The sequence below is a fragment of the Neltuma alba genome, unplaced genomic scaffold, assembly GCF_004799145.2.
Source record: "Neltuma alba isolate B1F8T4 unplaced genomic scaffold, ASM479914v2 tig00013586_pilon, whole genome shotgun sequence".
Taxonomy (NCBI): domain Eukaryota; kingdom Viridiplantae; phylum Streptophyta; class Magnoliopsida; order Fabales; family Fabaceae; genus Neltuma; species Neltuma alba.
In genome coordinates, this window is record NW_021637783.1 from 1,255 (window position 1) to 14,962 (window position 13,708).

General features: G+C 35.1%; 1 protein-coding gene and 2 pseudogenes across 1 annotated transcript; 1 reads left to right on the forward strand and 2 right to left on the reverse strand.

The window, feature by feature from the left end:
* Positions 1–797: 797 nt before the first annotated feature.
* On the reverse strand, positions 798–2,034 carry LOC114738358 (uncharacterized; annotated as a pseudogene).
* A 1,444-nt stretch (positions 2,035–3,478) lies between these two features.
* Positions 3,479–5,876, forward strand: LOC114738362 (protein FATTY ACID EXPORT 6-like). The gene is made up of 3 exons (XM_028926394.1): positions 3,479–3,771; positions 4,537–4,624; positions 5,388–5,876. Exons 1-3 carry the CDS (start codon positions 3,573–3,575, stop codon positions 5,458–5,460), a joined length of 360 nt encoding a protein of 119 aa, XP_028782227.1. The 5' UTR covers positions 3,479–3,572; the 3' UTR covers positions 5,461–5,876.
* Positions 5,877–6,454: 578 nt separating this feature from the next.
* LOC114738359 (uncharacterized) lies at positions 6,455–13,247 on the reverse strand (annotated as a pseudogene).
* Between the last annotated feature and the right edge of the window lie 461 nt (positions 13,248–13,708).

A 13,708-nucleotide genomic window follows, 5' to 3' on the forward strand; every position in this document is an offset into this window, starting at 1 on the left:
GCCTAAGAAAGTAATTCGCTGGAGATGAAGAACCTGGAAAACCAACTGAAAACGGGGAGCTGAAACAAAACAGAAAGAACCAAACAAAAACAAACAATGAGTATCATTGGTTTAAGAAAGACAACTATGGCACTACCCATTCCATGGTTGTCATTAAGTTTGAACAAGAACCAGACCCAATAATCAAACAGCAAAAGCACAGGAATAAGGATTGAGGAAGGCTGAGATGCCCAGATTGGGTTTTCCAATCTTGGTTCCCTCCTGTAAATCAGCGCTAAAAAATGAATCAAACAAGTGAGCACTGAGGTAGGAAAGAAGTTCTTCAAACGAAACCCAAGGAGCTGTATATATCTTACATATTAGACACCATGAGATATAAATCACACTGAAAAATGATATATTTTTGCAATGTCATATCCATCTTCACGTAATGTGCTGTCCCACATTCATGCCAGTATGAGAATAATACTAAAGTTGTTGATACAGAAACTAGGTACCCAAATTATGCAGAATTTCATGGTTATTATCTTACTGCCATAAAGTTTCTCAATCCATTACTGGCGTTGCTTACACCAAGTTGTCAGATCAAGTGAAGAAGAAGGTATGAATGAAGCACCATTATCTCAAAAAGGGAGCAGAATTCGCCAAGTGGATGATGTGCTTGACAGAACAGTCATTGAATACTGCATGCCACTTGAACGTGAATCAGGACAGTATATTTTGCTTGTCTCGTATATCTGCGTGCCTCTGAGAAAGGTAGGTTTCAAACTTAGGATCGTTTGGTGAGCCTCTCCTCTTTAAACCCGCCTTTGATATCCAACCATGGATTCAAAAGCATCCAAAAGATTTTCCAGGCCCTCATGATTCTCCCCAATGCCTTCAAGACATGGACAATGCTCTCAATGGTGGACAAGTAGCCATCTTTAGGCTCACGCCTTACTTCATTATACAAGCTCATCTTGTTCACCTTCAGCTTTATATGGGGCAAAATGTTCAGCCAGGGATTTTCACTGTAAACTCTTTTTGCCTTAGCCCATGTTCCATCTAAGACAATCAAATTCTTTATCTCAAAATCAATAGCATCAAGGTCAGTGATATCCACAGCTGTTTCGGAAGGAAATAGTAGTACTGATCCAGGAGGAACTTCAAGTTCAAATTCACATTCTTCATCATCTTGCAGATTACTGCTTCCCTCTAACTTCCTCCGCAACTTCTTCACCATGAACCCTTTTTGAGTGATTCACAAGCTTCCGGAAAGAGAGTATGTTGATAAAGCTTGGCTTTTTGGGTTGAGTTAGGGACCTCCACATATGAGACAGATAATTAATACAACCATGTTTCCCAATAACTACAGTAATAGCAGAATCTCCAGTATTTTGATCTATCTCAGCATTATCATGCTTCTCTACACAATCATTGACACTTGACTTTGAATCAACCCCATGATTTACACTTACAGTACAAACTAGAGAGCTTTTCATAGCCCCAATATCATTTTGCAAATTGCATTTTCCAGCACTATTTAATAAGGGTAAACTTCCAGGTTCACTTTCTTTCTTGGAATCGGACGAACTAGCATGTTCATCCACTGACTTCTCTGTGCCTTTAACTTCCGAAGCTTGATGAAAAGTCAAACTATCCGAACCATTTCCAACCAAACCCGATTCAGAATCACTTTTCATCAACCGAATCAAGAACCGAGCTTCGAAATTAACATCTGAAACAGTCACTACATTGAGATTCCTGAGACCTAGTCTGGCAATCCTAGTAGAGTTAAGAGGGTGCTTGCTCTCTAGCGAGTGTTGCAGAATGGTTACGCTTACCGCATTGTCGATGCCGGAGGTCAGAATCCGAGAGCACAGGCATGTTCGGGTGGGTTTAGAACATGATGGGCAGATGGGTCTCTTGGATTTGATCTGCGATGATCGACATGATTAGGGTTCGAAGAAGAAGGGGTTTCGTTTGGTGTGCAGCATTGAAGAGGGCGAAAGAGAACCGGGTATTGGATCGGATCAGGACGCTCGGATACGCCATTATCTGGGAAGAAAATAGCGCGTACGGAAGCGCGTGCCTGAGCATCCCGGCGCCGGGTCCGAAATCACACAGTTTGGGATGTTTTTAATCTTAGCCGTCCTTTGGCCTGAAAAAAAATCTTAGCCGTCAAGGAGATCGAACGTCCATGTCGCGCCACATAATCAGAATCCGTAGAACGCAACGGTGGTCCCTTTTGTAGAGATCCTTACCGTCATGGGAGAAGGTCAAGTCATTTTAAATAAACCGTTGGTTTAATCCTATTTTTGATTCTTGAAATTTAGACTTATTTTAATTTTAATCTCTCAAATTTAAAATACATGATTTTAGTTTTTAAAATTTAATCTATTTTAAAATATTAGTTTTTAGAAGTGTAGTGGTATTAAAATATGCTAAAATACCATAATGTTAAAATGATAATGTAGACTCATCATATAACACCTGATTGGATCTTTTGTAGATAATATAAAGGGGGAAAAAATAAGAATATGTCCTCAAAATGTAATTGTTTAGTCCTTCTTTTCTTCGTTATTCATTTGAGGAGCGATTCACTGTGTTGTTTTCTAAGAACACATTCCCTTTGTGTAATATGTTATCTACACAAAATTCATCTAAGCATTATCTAATGAGTCTATATCGTCATTTTAACATTATTCATGACATTTCAGAAAATTTTAACATCGTTATATTTTTAAGAAATGACATTTTAAGATGGACTAAATTTGAAAGACTAAAACTACATGATTAAAATTTAAAGATCAAAATCCAAAACAGATCTAAATTTTAGGTCAAAACTTACATTAACTCTTGAATATGATATTCGTTTAGAATCTTCTTTTAATTTTTTCTTTTTGCAATGTTCTTCATGCTTCAAGTTTGAATTGAAATTTTTAATTTAAATTTTACATATGAACTGTACAAAAAAAAGACTTTGACAAAATAAATGGGTGAAATATGAACTTTTCAAACATCATATTTGTTTGACTAGAATACCTTGGAATGCTTCCAAGTTAGGGAAAAGGATACTTGGGGGCGAAGATAAACTCCCCAAGCAAGGTGGCACGTAATTAAGGCTTTTTAGGTAAATGTTATTTTTAATAAATCAATAAATATGTTATCATTTGTGTTAACTTAACTTTCAGCTCCATGAAGATTTTTCTATGCTATAACGTAATAAATTTTGAATTTAAAAGGTCTTTTTAACATGATGAATGTCCATATAAAATATGAATTATATTATTTAAATTCTTAGATAAGAATAATAAATTTTTTAACAAACTTTTCAGTAATTTTTCTAAATAATTAGAATCAGCAATTGGATTGAACCGGACGAGGCATTGGCTGAGGACAATATCGAGATTAGACGATAGTCCAGGGGTAAACTTGGAATGCAATTTGGCCCGTGGTACTCCACACGCCACTTGGTCCACAGTTGACGAAATTACAGATTTTGATTATTTGATCTGGGAACGAAACTCCCGAGTCTCATTCTGTCTGATTTGGAGAATCTGATTTTGCCCGGAAAATCCCATCCGAAGAAAATGCACGATTTCTGCTTCACGATTCCGTATGGGTTGCTCTTGGTGGGTGGAGGACTCTTCGGATATTTCAGAAAGGGAAGCATTGCTTCTCTGGGTGGAGGCGTAGGTACTGGTTTGTTGCTCATCATCGCTGGTTATCTGAGTCTCAAAGCCTTTGAAAAGAGAAAGAACTCGTACTTTGCTTTGATTCTTGAGACGGGTACGGTTGTTTTTAAGAAATGCTTATTTTGATTCCAGTTCAGTGATTGACTTGGTTCTGGTTCTTAATTCTGTCTCTGAATGAAGTTCTCTTCATCCGTGCACTTAGGGTCAATTTTACCCTGTTTTGTGTTTCTACTAAATGCCATGAAGGCTTAAAAGCTTCTAACCTCCAAGAGGATCTAAATTAACACGGTGGTAAATGGATAGTTAGTAAAGGGACTCGTTAAGTGCTTGAATGAATAACAGAGACAGAGCGTTGGTTAAAGATAGAATTGAGTTCGATGTAATTCTTGCTTATTTGCCTTTTTCTGTCACTATCTCGAGATACTTTAACCGTGATTTAATGAATTTTTTTTAAAAATGTTTTGTGATGCATCTTTGGCAACGATAAGAGCGCAGCTTCATCTGGTGTTGAAAAAACTATATTTGAAAATCGCTCATAAGTCATATGTATCTGACGCTTATATCCAACGCTACGCTTCAAATTATATTTTGTCCTTTTCTGTTCTTTGTCGTGTCTCGCGTAGGTGTCAGGGTTTGTGATTCTTAGATCATGTCATTTGTGATCAAGACATTCATGACGGATCACAATTTATGGTATGCTTGGTAGAGGAAGTGGGAAGCAAAGAGGAAAGTGAAAATGGAATGGGATGGAAGAATCCATCATAACTTTCGATCCATTGTAGTGATGTCTCTATAATTGTGGTCGTCATCTTCATACACTTTCTAATAATCTAATTAGCTTTTTTGTTATGAATAACAGTTTGCGCAGCTATACTCACTTGGGTCATGGGACAGCGTTACCTGCAAACTTCAAAGTTCATGCCTGCTGGTCTTGTTGCAGGGATAAGGTAAGCTAATTATAGCTTAATATCCACCACCTTAATTTTTAATCTTCATGTCTATATATTAAGGCAATGCCCGTCCCAGCACCAATCAATACCATGTTAGTTGAGAATATCGGTTATTTTTACTTTCTTGTCAGAGTAAATGTTGTGTGAAAGTGTCGCAACATTATGAGAAATTCTATTTTCATATGTGGATTTGCACAAGGAGAAAGAGGAGAGAATGGAAATGAGTAGTTTTTTTTTGAAAAAAAAAGGTTGGGCTATAGTGTTGATTTCTACAGCTTCAGTCAATGCTAAGCCTCTGTAAAACCTTGCTGAGTTGAAGTCTTATCGTCATTTCAGAACTTCTTGTTGATTATGTAATCAGTTTCTCTAGTTGATATTTATAAGCTAGCATTCTTGCACTCAGACTTTTTGGTTTCTCGTATGTAAAATTAAACAACTTTGGGCACAAGCTCATGCTCCATTTGATGCTAAGCTTCTAGGAACAGTTTGCTCACAGGTAGTCATGATTCATGGAGCACAAATAACTCAGCCTTAGGTGTTGAGGCGAGTGACAATTCACATCACTGGTTCATAGTTGAAATTGTATGGTGTTATGTTGTTGAACAAGATTTAAGTGAATGCCTTTAGATATTCGTGATCGATATAGTGTGTTTTCTAATAGGAAAACGACATATAGACTTCTTTGCTACTTAACGTCATTTCTAAGCTAATACAATTTGTTGTTGTTGTTGTTTTTTTTTTTTTTTTTTTTTAATTGCAGTGCTCTCATGACTGGGTTTTATCTGTTCAAACTGGCAACTGGCGGCAACCATCTCCCTGCCAAGTCCGAATAACTAGCTCCTCTTTCTGTGATCTACATAACAGTATTTGCATTATTGTTGGCATCGGTGTGGAACTTGAGATTGTTGTTTGCTTACTTGTCCTTACACGTATAAAGTAACTTATTAGTTGTTCACTCACTTGGCTAGACCATGACCATTATTACTTGAGTTTAGATCCATAGGCAGGTCCTATATGAAATACGCATAAGCAATTTTAGACGTGAGTCCCATGATAATGGATCTGATATGGTTCTGCTTGTCTGTGATATTTTCTTTAAGGATTTTCTACACGAGAGCTGATACCCTTTAAGGAGATTCTCGTCTCCATTTTCCTCTTAATATATCATTGAGGTTGCGTGGAATATAAGACGATTGATTTTGATTTCAATTTCATTTCTTAGCACTGATGTAAAAATCTGTGCTAATCACAGGTTGACTTTGATTCTCTGATGATCATAAGTATGTCTTCCCAAGTGTTGAGGTTTAGTTTCGTCGTATGAATATAAGTTTCGATGTTCAACAAGTTGACGCGAATTGTACAAGAATCCAACAGTGATCATTTGTATTAAAAAAAAACAAAAGAGGAACTAATTGAACGATGATTAACTTTTGCAGGTAAAAAAAAAATTAAAATCAGTAAATTTGTGTTCACAAGCTATCATGGCGAGAAATATTTCTGGGCTTCGCTCAATGGCTACCAAAGCTGGAATGCTCGAACGGAAATGAAGAGTCAATACATGAAATATGGGTTTCATATGATACAAGTTTTCACATCCCATCTATTTACATCATGTTTAATCTAGCTACAACGATAAATCGAATGACGTGCATGATTTGATAAAATTATTGTTCAACTAAATTTGCATTTTTTCTAAAATCATGCATATAAACTAGACCTTGGATCCTCTCTATTCTTTTTATCCCACTCTCAGTTTCAAAATGAAATAGACATAACTATATAGAACCCATCACACAAATGAGTTCCACACATTCAAATAGACCCACCACTTAAGTGAGTTCTATATATTCTTTGTCTATCTCTCTTTGAAATTGATGAGAAAAGAACAGAAGACAAAGATGTCGAAGATCCAAACTCTACACTGTCCAAAAATTCTAGAGGAACAATGATCTGATGAAACAATCAATCAACCCCAAGGGAGGTGGAAAGAATTGGGAGCATCTAACAGTTCTCTGATCTAAGGTACTTTGGAGGCAGCGAAGGGCACCGTTCATTCATATGAGGATATGGTTGCACGCTGTTGTATCCAGGCAGTTCCATTCTATACTTCCCTTTAATCTGACAATATGGCAGCTTCACAGTGTCTTCGCTGTTGCACCATTTTGGCAAGCGACTTGAATTATCCTCGAAAAAGTTGAGTATGTAAGCGTCTTTTATCTGCAATTATAGCACACAAATAAGCTTTAATTGCAGCAACTACTACAAACAAGTTCTTCAACCAAGTCATAAGGCATATGCAATGTAACTTAAAGATTACATTGGTGATTATTGAAAATTACAATGGTAAGATCATCAGTTGGCACTCAGTTCCCGTCAAAAGTACCATGGGAGTAAAATCATAGATATAACAAACTGAAATAAAAGAATAAACCAGACAAGTAATAGTCTCAAGCAAAGTCTAAGGACAACCCTCACAGTAACAAGCAGCCATGTCGCACTAAATGAGGTTTGGTGACATGAATTGCACAATACCATTGGGCTCTATGACTATCAACAATAAACTGTACTCCCTTTATAGTAACACAATAAAAAGGGAGGCTCTTCAGTGCACCATTATCTATGCATCATGCAATAGCCCTCACCCTTTTGCATAATATGGAGCATCAAGAATTGAAACACTATGAAATGAGCAAGCTATTTCATTAACATATCTTTGCAAGCATATGTCGAGGTATGTCTAGTGACCGTATCCTTCACTTAAGTCTCTTGACTAAAGTTCTCCATAACTCAAATAACCTAATTATGACACTTCTGGAAGGTAGCTAAAGCAGCATGGTGTCAGTACAAAATGTGACAGCAGCCATCTAAGAGCCCGTAATTGTTTTTATCCGAACAACCAAACACAAATGTGTCAAGTTACTGGAAAGAGATATGTTTGAAATTACCAAACCATCCCACGTTAACTCACCGTAAACTCTGTCACCTGAATAGAGCTAGCAATTGGATCAAACAATCCAGCTTCCTTGTACATTTCTAGAATGAAAGCGATACAGGAAGTTGACTTCCCATCACTGTAAATCCAGTCATCCTGTTCTGGAATAGTCATCAGTTCAGCAAATGATGATCCTCGCTTTTCAACTTCTACTAATATTTCAGGGAGGGAAAGTCCCTATAGAACCACAGAAAAGTCATGTCATTGACACATTTCTAATGAATTGTAAGATTCCAGATAATCAGAAAGCAGTCACTACATAGAGATACAGATGGCAATTATATCAAAGGTACTCATTTCAGATGCCCTAAATAATTGGTAATATATGTCATGATGGGTAACAATTACCAATTTGTGTTACTTATCAATGCAATGGGTAAGAAGCATCTCATCCTATCAATTAGAGGGCATTGATTAAGTGTACACTATTCCCGTGCCTAAAAAGTTCAGCAATCAGCGTAAAACTGAGATAAGATTCTAGCATACTTTAGTTCCAAGTCGTTTGTTCAAGGCTTCATTCCACATGTTGGCAGCATATTCAGGTTGGATCTGATTCCATACTGTCATAACGGAAGCAACCTACAGAATAACACAGCTAATGATCACAAGCTTTATCAAAATCAGTCAAGTAAGATCATTCCCATCAGCGTTGCTTTTTCACTGACAAACAAGCAATTATTCATGGAACTATGTCAACTTGATAATGCTATACATGAGGAAGGAAATTGAATATTCATCGACTAGCTTAATGTCATACGGAAACTGTGACAAGAGCACCAATATGGTTATTTTCATTTTATTTCTGAAATAATAGAAGTCCATGGTTGATAAGTCTTGGCTTACAGGCCAATATCTCAAGAGTGCTACATTGAATGTTTAAGTAAACTTAGAATTTAAAACATCAGTTAAGATTGATACCAAATGAGCATCCAAGGGGGAGGATAGTTCCCACTTATCGTGTCTATCCAGCTGAAAATCATGTTATGGTAACCGTATGGCTTGCCATCCATGCTTCGAGCATACTCCCATGCAGCAGTTTCATTAAACTTGGCACGCATGTCAGGGTGCAAAGGAAGAAGGGCAATATGAGGGTTGGCATCGTCTTTATTCACTTCAAATTCCCACCATTCCTCCCACGGTAATATAGCAATAATATCTTCTCCCTGTAAACAAAAATATAAAAAATAAAAAAAATGATGGAGTTAACTACTTGCAAATGTATCAACCAAAGAGCTTGACTGGCTAACGTACTTTCAAATGGTCAAACTAGCAATATGAGACATTTATCATAAAGGAAAATCCATTCATGTCACCAAGATATATATTAGTCATATTTCAAACCAGATGAAACCTATTAATACTCTGAGGTTTGAGCTTTATGCAAGATGAGGCAGGTTAAAAAAATCAGAAAACGTAATACCATGGTAGAAGCAGATCTGTGAAGCTTGTCTTGCACTGAAATGAAGGTAAAGTAGCTATAGCATTCAAGAAAAAAAGAAAAAAAAGACTGCTTTCTGCAGTGGCCATGCTACACAGGGAGGAAAGAAGCATAAAGACACTGGAAAAAGAAATGGATCACAGCAATAAATTCTTTTTTCTTTTGAAAAGGGGTGTTTTGGAAGATAACAAATGCAATTGATTTGAAATATTAAGAACAAAAACAACTAAAAAGCATCTGTTCTCACAATTCAGGATGGTGCACGACTACTTTTATGAACATATCAAGGATTTCTATGTCTATGAAATATAATAAATCAGTCCTCAAATACAAGAAAAGTGTTACAGTATGTGGTAGTCTCTTTCAACGCAAGTTCTTTTATGTTGCTTACCTAAAGATCAAAAAGTATTTACCTTTTCGTTTTCGTGTCCTGACTCCCCAACCCAGAGCTTTCCATCAGAATCCCTTAAGCAAACGGCAGTGTGACCAGCATATGCTCCACTGACCCACTTCTCCAGAGTCTCAAATGCACCCCAGCGGCCTCGAATTTTTGAAACCGCAAGGAAATCTCCATAGTGAATGTCATCAGCACTGACATTTGTAACCCATGGCTCAGGGCGTGCAACAAAAGAAGCTCCCATGTGCTTATTCAAAAATCCAAGATTTGCCTTCTCACCCCACCCAGTATTTGTAAATAAGGGGAAGACATCCCAAAGTGCTCTAAGGGTCCCAAACATTCCAGCTTTCATGAGGAAAATTGAAACCCCTCTATTTTTGACCTAATTTCAGAGTAAAAATTCCCAAAAGTGAATAAGCATTATTTAACACTGAACTAAAGTATGGTCTGATTAAGGCCACTTACATACTCATACTCTGCTTTCCCTTCCCATTCTTTGAAATTTAGTGTATGCTCCCGGGATAGGAAATAATAATCCCATGTTACACGATATGGGGTCGCAAAGACATAAAGATCAATACATGTCCAACTATGAGCTTTGCTAACCTGGATGAGCACACAAATACTCATCAGCAGTTTCCTCTAAAGCCGAAGTCGATAAGAAAACGGCGTGTGTGCGCAGAAAATATGGAATAGCAAGCCAAACAATGACATCCACTTGATCAGAAGTCTAAAATGTCTCTACTATTTCGTTAGTCAACAGAAATAGCTTCATGATATAATAACGATAATAAACAGATGAAAAGAGAAGAGTTAAAGAAGTTAAACTAGTAAGCTATAATGCCAAGAACACTAAAACGAACCCATAATTGGAAAAACCACGAAGTTCAGAATCCATCAATGGATTAAAAGTTTAATCATCTCTCACTTTCAAACCCTTGGATTCAGCAAAATGAAGTTTGGACAATCGCTTATATTCTATCTCCATTGAAATAGCACTCATTCTAACACCACCCACAAAATTAAAGTTGTCCAAATTGTCGTCAAGAAAGATCTATTACTACTAACATTTCACCATGATCAAAACTCATGCGTGCTTTTGAGTTTAAGTATGTGGCAATAATCGATTGCAGTGCTGTACTGAGTACCAAACTGAGAAGAATGATCGAAGTTTACAGTGAAGTAGAGTAGCGAACTCAGAAGTCAACCTTGATATGAAGTGTTCCGCCACCGAATTCGGTGCCGCTATCGTTGTGAAACTCCATCCAAGCCCTGTTCTCGGAGAAGCACGAGCCCTTCCACTCCAGGGCATTTTCGGGGGACGAAACGGCGCCGACGAATGACGGAAGAAGATCGACGGCATTGTGGAGGGAGTTGAGGATAGGCCAGGACACCTGTCTGGGCAACAGAGGAAGCAAGTCTTGCGGGTGAAATGGGGACTTGAAGGACCAAACTTGCAGGCTCAAAAGCGATGTGAGGATTATGGCTATGTAAATTAGCTTCAGGAGCGAAGAAGAAGATGCAGAGGAAGCCATGGAAAAGAGAGACCCAGAGGAAAAGGAAGAGACTTTGGTTGGTTGGTTTTGGACTCCTTCATTCTAGAGAAAGCTACCCAGAAAAATGGTCTGATGATGAAGAGCTATTTTCGACACACAAATCAAAAGCCGACATGTAATTCTGTCTTTCTTTTTGAAGGAAAATTAAAGTTATCAACGAATCCGATGTAAAAAAATCTTGCAAAATTTATCACAAAAAGTTAATTTAAAAATTTATCTAAAAATCAATTGTCATTTTACTTTTTAATAACGAATAATTTTCTAAAATACTACTATTTATTCCTATTTGAAATTATAAATAAAAGTTATTGAACTTCTTAATTTAGCAAAATATTGAATTTAATCTTGAGAAAACCAGCTAAAAGTATTTGTTCAAAAATTTTATTAATTATATATTTATATACATCAAATGTGTAAATACTCTGCAAGATTTTATGTATAGAAAGTATTGATACTTCAGTTCAAATGTTTCTAATTAATAAGAATATTTGACTTATTTTTATAAATTATTTTTACGAATCTCATAAAGGCGGACCATCCCATGAAAACTTTCCCTTTATTATCGTTGAATGGCCGATACCTCGCGCAACGTGGTCACGGTGGATGTGAGAGCCAGTAAAGTTTGGATTAGATTGTTATTAAGATTTTTTAATAATTTTTAGTTTTTATTTTAATTCTCCCTTAAATAAAACTATAAAACTAAAGGCACGTGAGCCGAGAAGAAGTTTCACAAACCACTCTAATTATTATTAATATAAATAAGTTGTAATATATTTATACTCTTCTTCTCTATTTATAAATCACTTTCAATATATTTTATACAAATCATTAAAAATCTTAAATTTTATTAATTTTTATTTAAAATTTAATAATTCTTATTTTTTTATTTAATATATAACATGCTTCATAAGAACAAATTAAACACAATAATAGATAAACAGTAACATTGTAAATTTATATAAAAAGTTTATCTCTCTCTCTTATAAATAAGGTTAGAGGAGTACATATTTAGAAATATATGACACAATATTTTAATTTTATCTTTATTAAAAAAAATTTCTCATTATATTTACGAATTATTCTCTTATATTTTTATTCTTTCTTTCTTTCCAATAAAAATTAAATTAAAAAATAAGTATTAAATATACTACAAATCACTTATAATTAAAATAAAATTTCATTCTATAAATGACTTACATTTAGAATCAAACTAGTACATAATAATATTCATGAATTTTGCCAAATTTATCCATAAGAGTTGGCGTTGTCTGGGTCGCAAAGTTTGGATAAAACAAAACAAAACAAAAAAGTTTACCTAACCGTTGAAAAAATAATGTCAGCGAATATTTTTAGTCCTTCTGATTGATTCAATAAATTATTGAAAATTTTTAAATGTTTTTTAAGACTTTTATGTTTATAATTAGGCAATTTTTTTGCCATCTATAATTATGTAAATTAATATTTAAAATTCATTTCTAATAATTTTTTAAAAGAATTTAAGTATTATTAAATTAAATATTAGTACTTAAATGACGTTCTCTAATAATGTTCACAAATGAAAAAAAATTAAAAAAATAAATTCAACTCATAAGGGGATGCTTCTTCAAATAAGGATAATGATGATTAGACATAGAATATTCCAGATTTACAAGTATATTCTGTCTGCGTGTGGCGCAAAATGCGAGATGTATTTAAGTAGAGTCCTCGGGCACATTTGATAAATCCTTTAGGATCTGTTTGCTATGAGGAAAATGAAAGAAATGTGAGGAAGAACAAATTTTAATGAACTTAATTTAAAAAAATTAAAAAATGGGATTAAAAACTTTTAATTGAATTTTATTATCATCTTATCTTACATCTTCACTTCATTAAAATATTAAAATCTTACTTTTCTTATTTTTAAAAATTGAGTTCATTAAAATTTTCGTTTCTCTCCTCTTCTCTCCATTTCTTTCATACCAAACAAATCACAAAAACTTGCTTGTAATAACGGTAAAAATATTTTAAAAGTAGTTTTTTAATAATGATTCGTAAAAAGAGTTTTATCTCAAATTATATTAATAAGTACTTTTAAAAATCTAAACAAACACTAATAAGAGATATGACATCAATTCAACAAAAACAAAAGCACACCTCTCCCAGCAGGTAAAAATGCGTGGTCCAACTGGGGAACAATCCAAATCAATCCATGGCAGCTTTGTGCCATTGCAGATTTGCAACACCAAATTCCTTGCCATCATTATCTCCTCTGATAATTAATAGACAAAGAAAGCGATAACTTATAAGGAAAAAAATCAATTGTGATGCAACCTAATATTGAACATTGGAGACGTTATAATGAACACACGTCATACACATATGAATAATAATGAACGATGCGCTTCTCACTTGAACCCGTGACAATGATAAAATTGGCATCATCTGCAATAGATCTCCTAACAGATATAAATATATAAAATTAAAATCAATTGTAATTTTATCAATCAGAGTGGCACAACAGAAGCGTGGTGGGCTCATAATCCACAGGTCCCTAGATCAAAAACCAGGCTCTGATAAATTGAGCGGTCTTTATAATACACATTAATTTTGTTCTTTTTTTATAACAATTTTTTCTTTTATCAAAATACACGCTATTTTTTTCTTGGGTTTTTTTTTAATATTATCATCCTGCTAATTTGGTTGGAGGTTCATGGCTTCT

Bases quoted from the DNA above. Each gene is read 5' to 3' on its own strand.
- LOC114738362 (XM_028926394.1), top strand. From the start codon at position 3,573: ATGCACGATTTCTGCTTCACGATTCCGTATGGGTTGCTCTTGGTGGGT. The intron at 3,772-4,536 runs GTACGGTTGTTT...TATGAATAACAG, and splicing joins TGCTTTGATTCTTGAGACGG to TTTGCGCAGCTATACTCACT. The intron at 4,625-5,387 runs GTAAGCTAATTA...TTTTAATTGCAG, and splicing joins GGTCTTGTTGCAGGGATAAG to TGCTCTCATGACTGGGTTTT.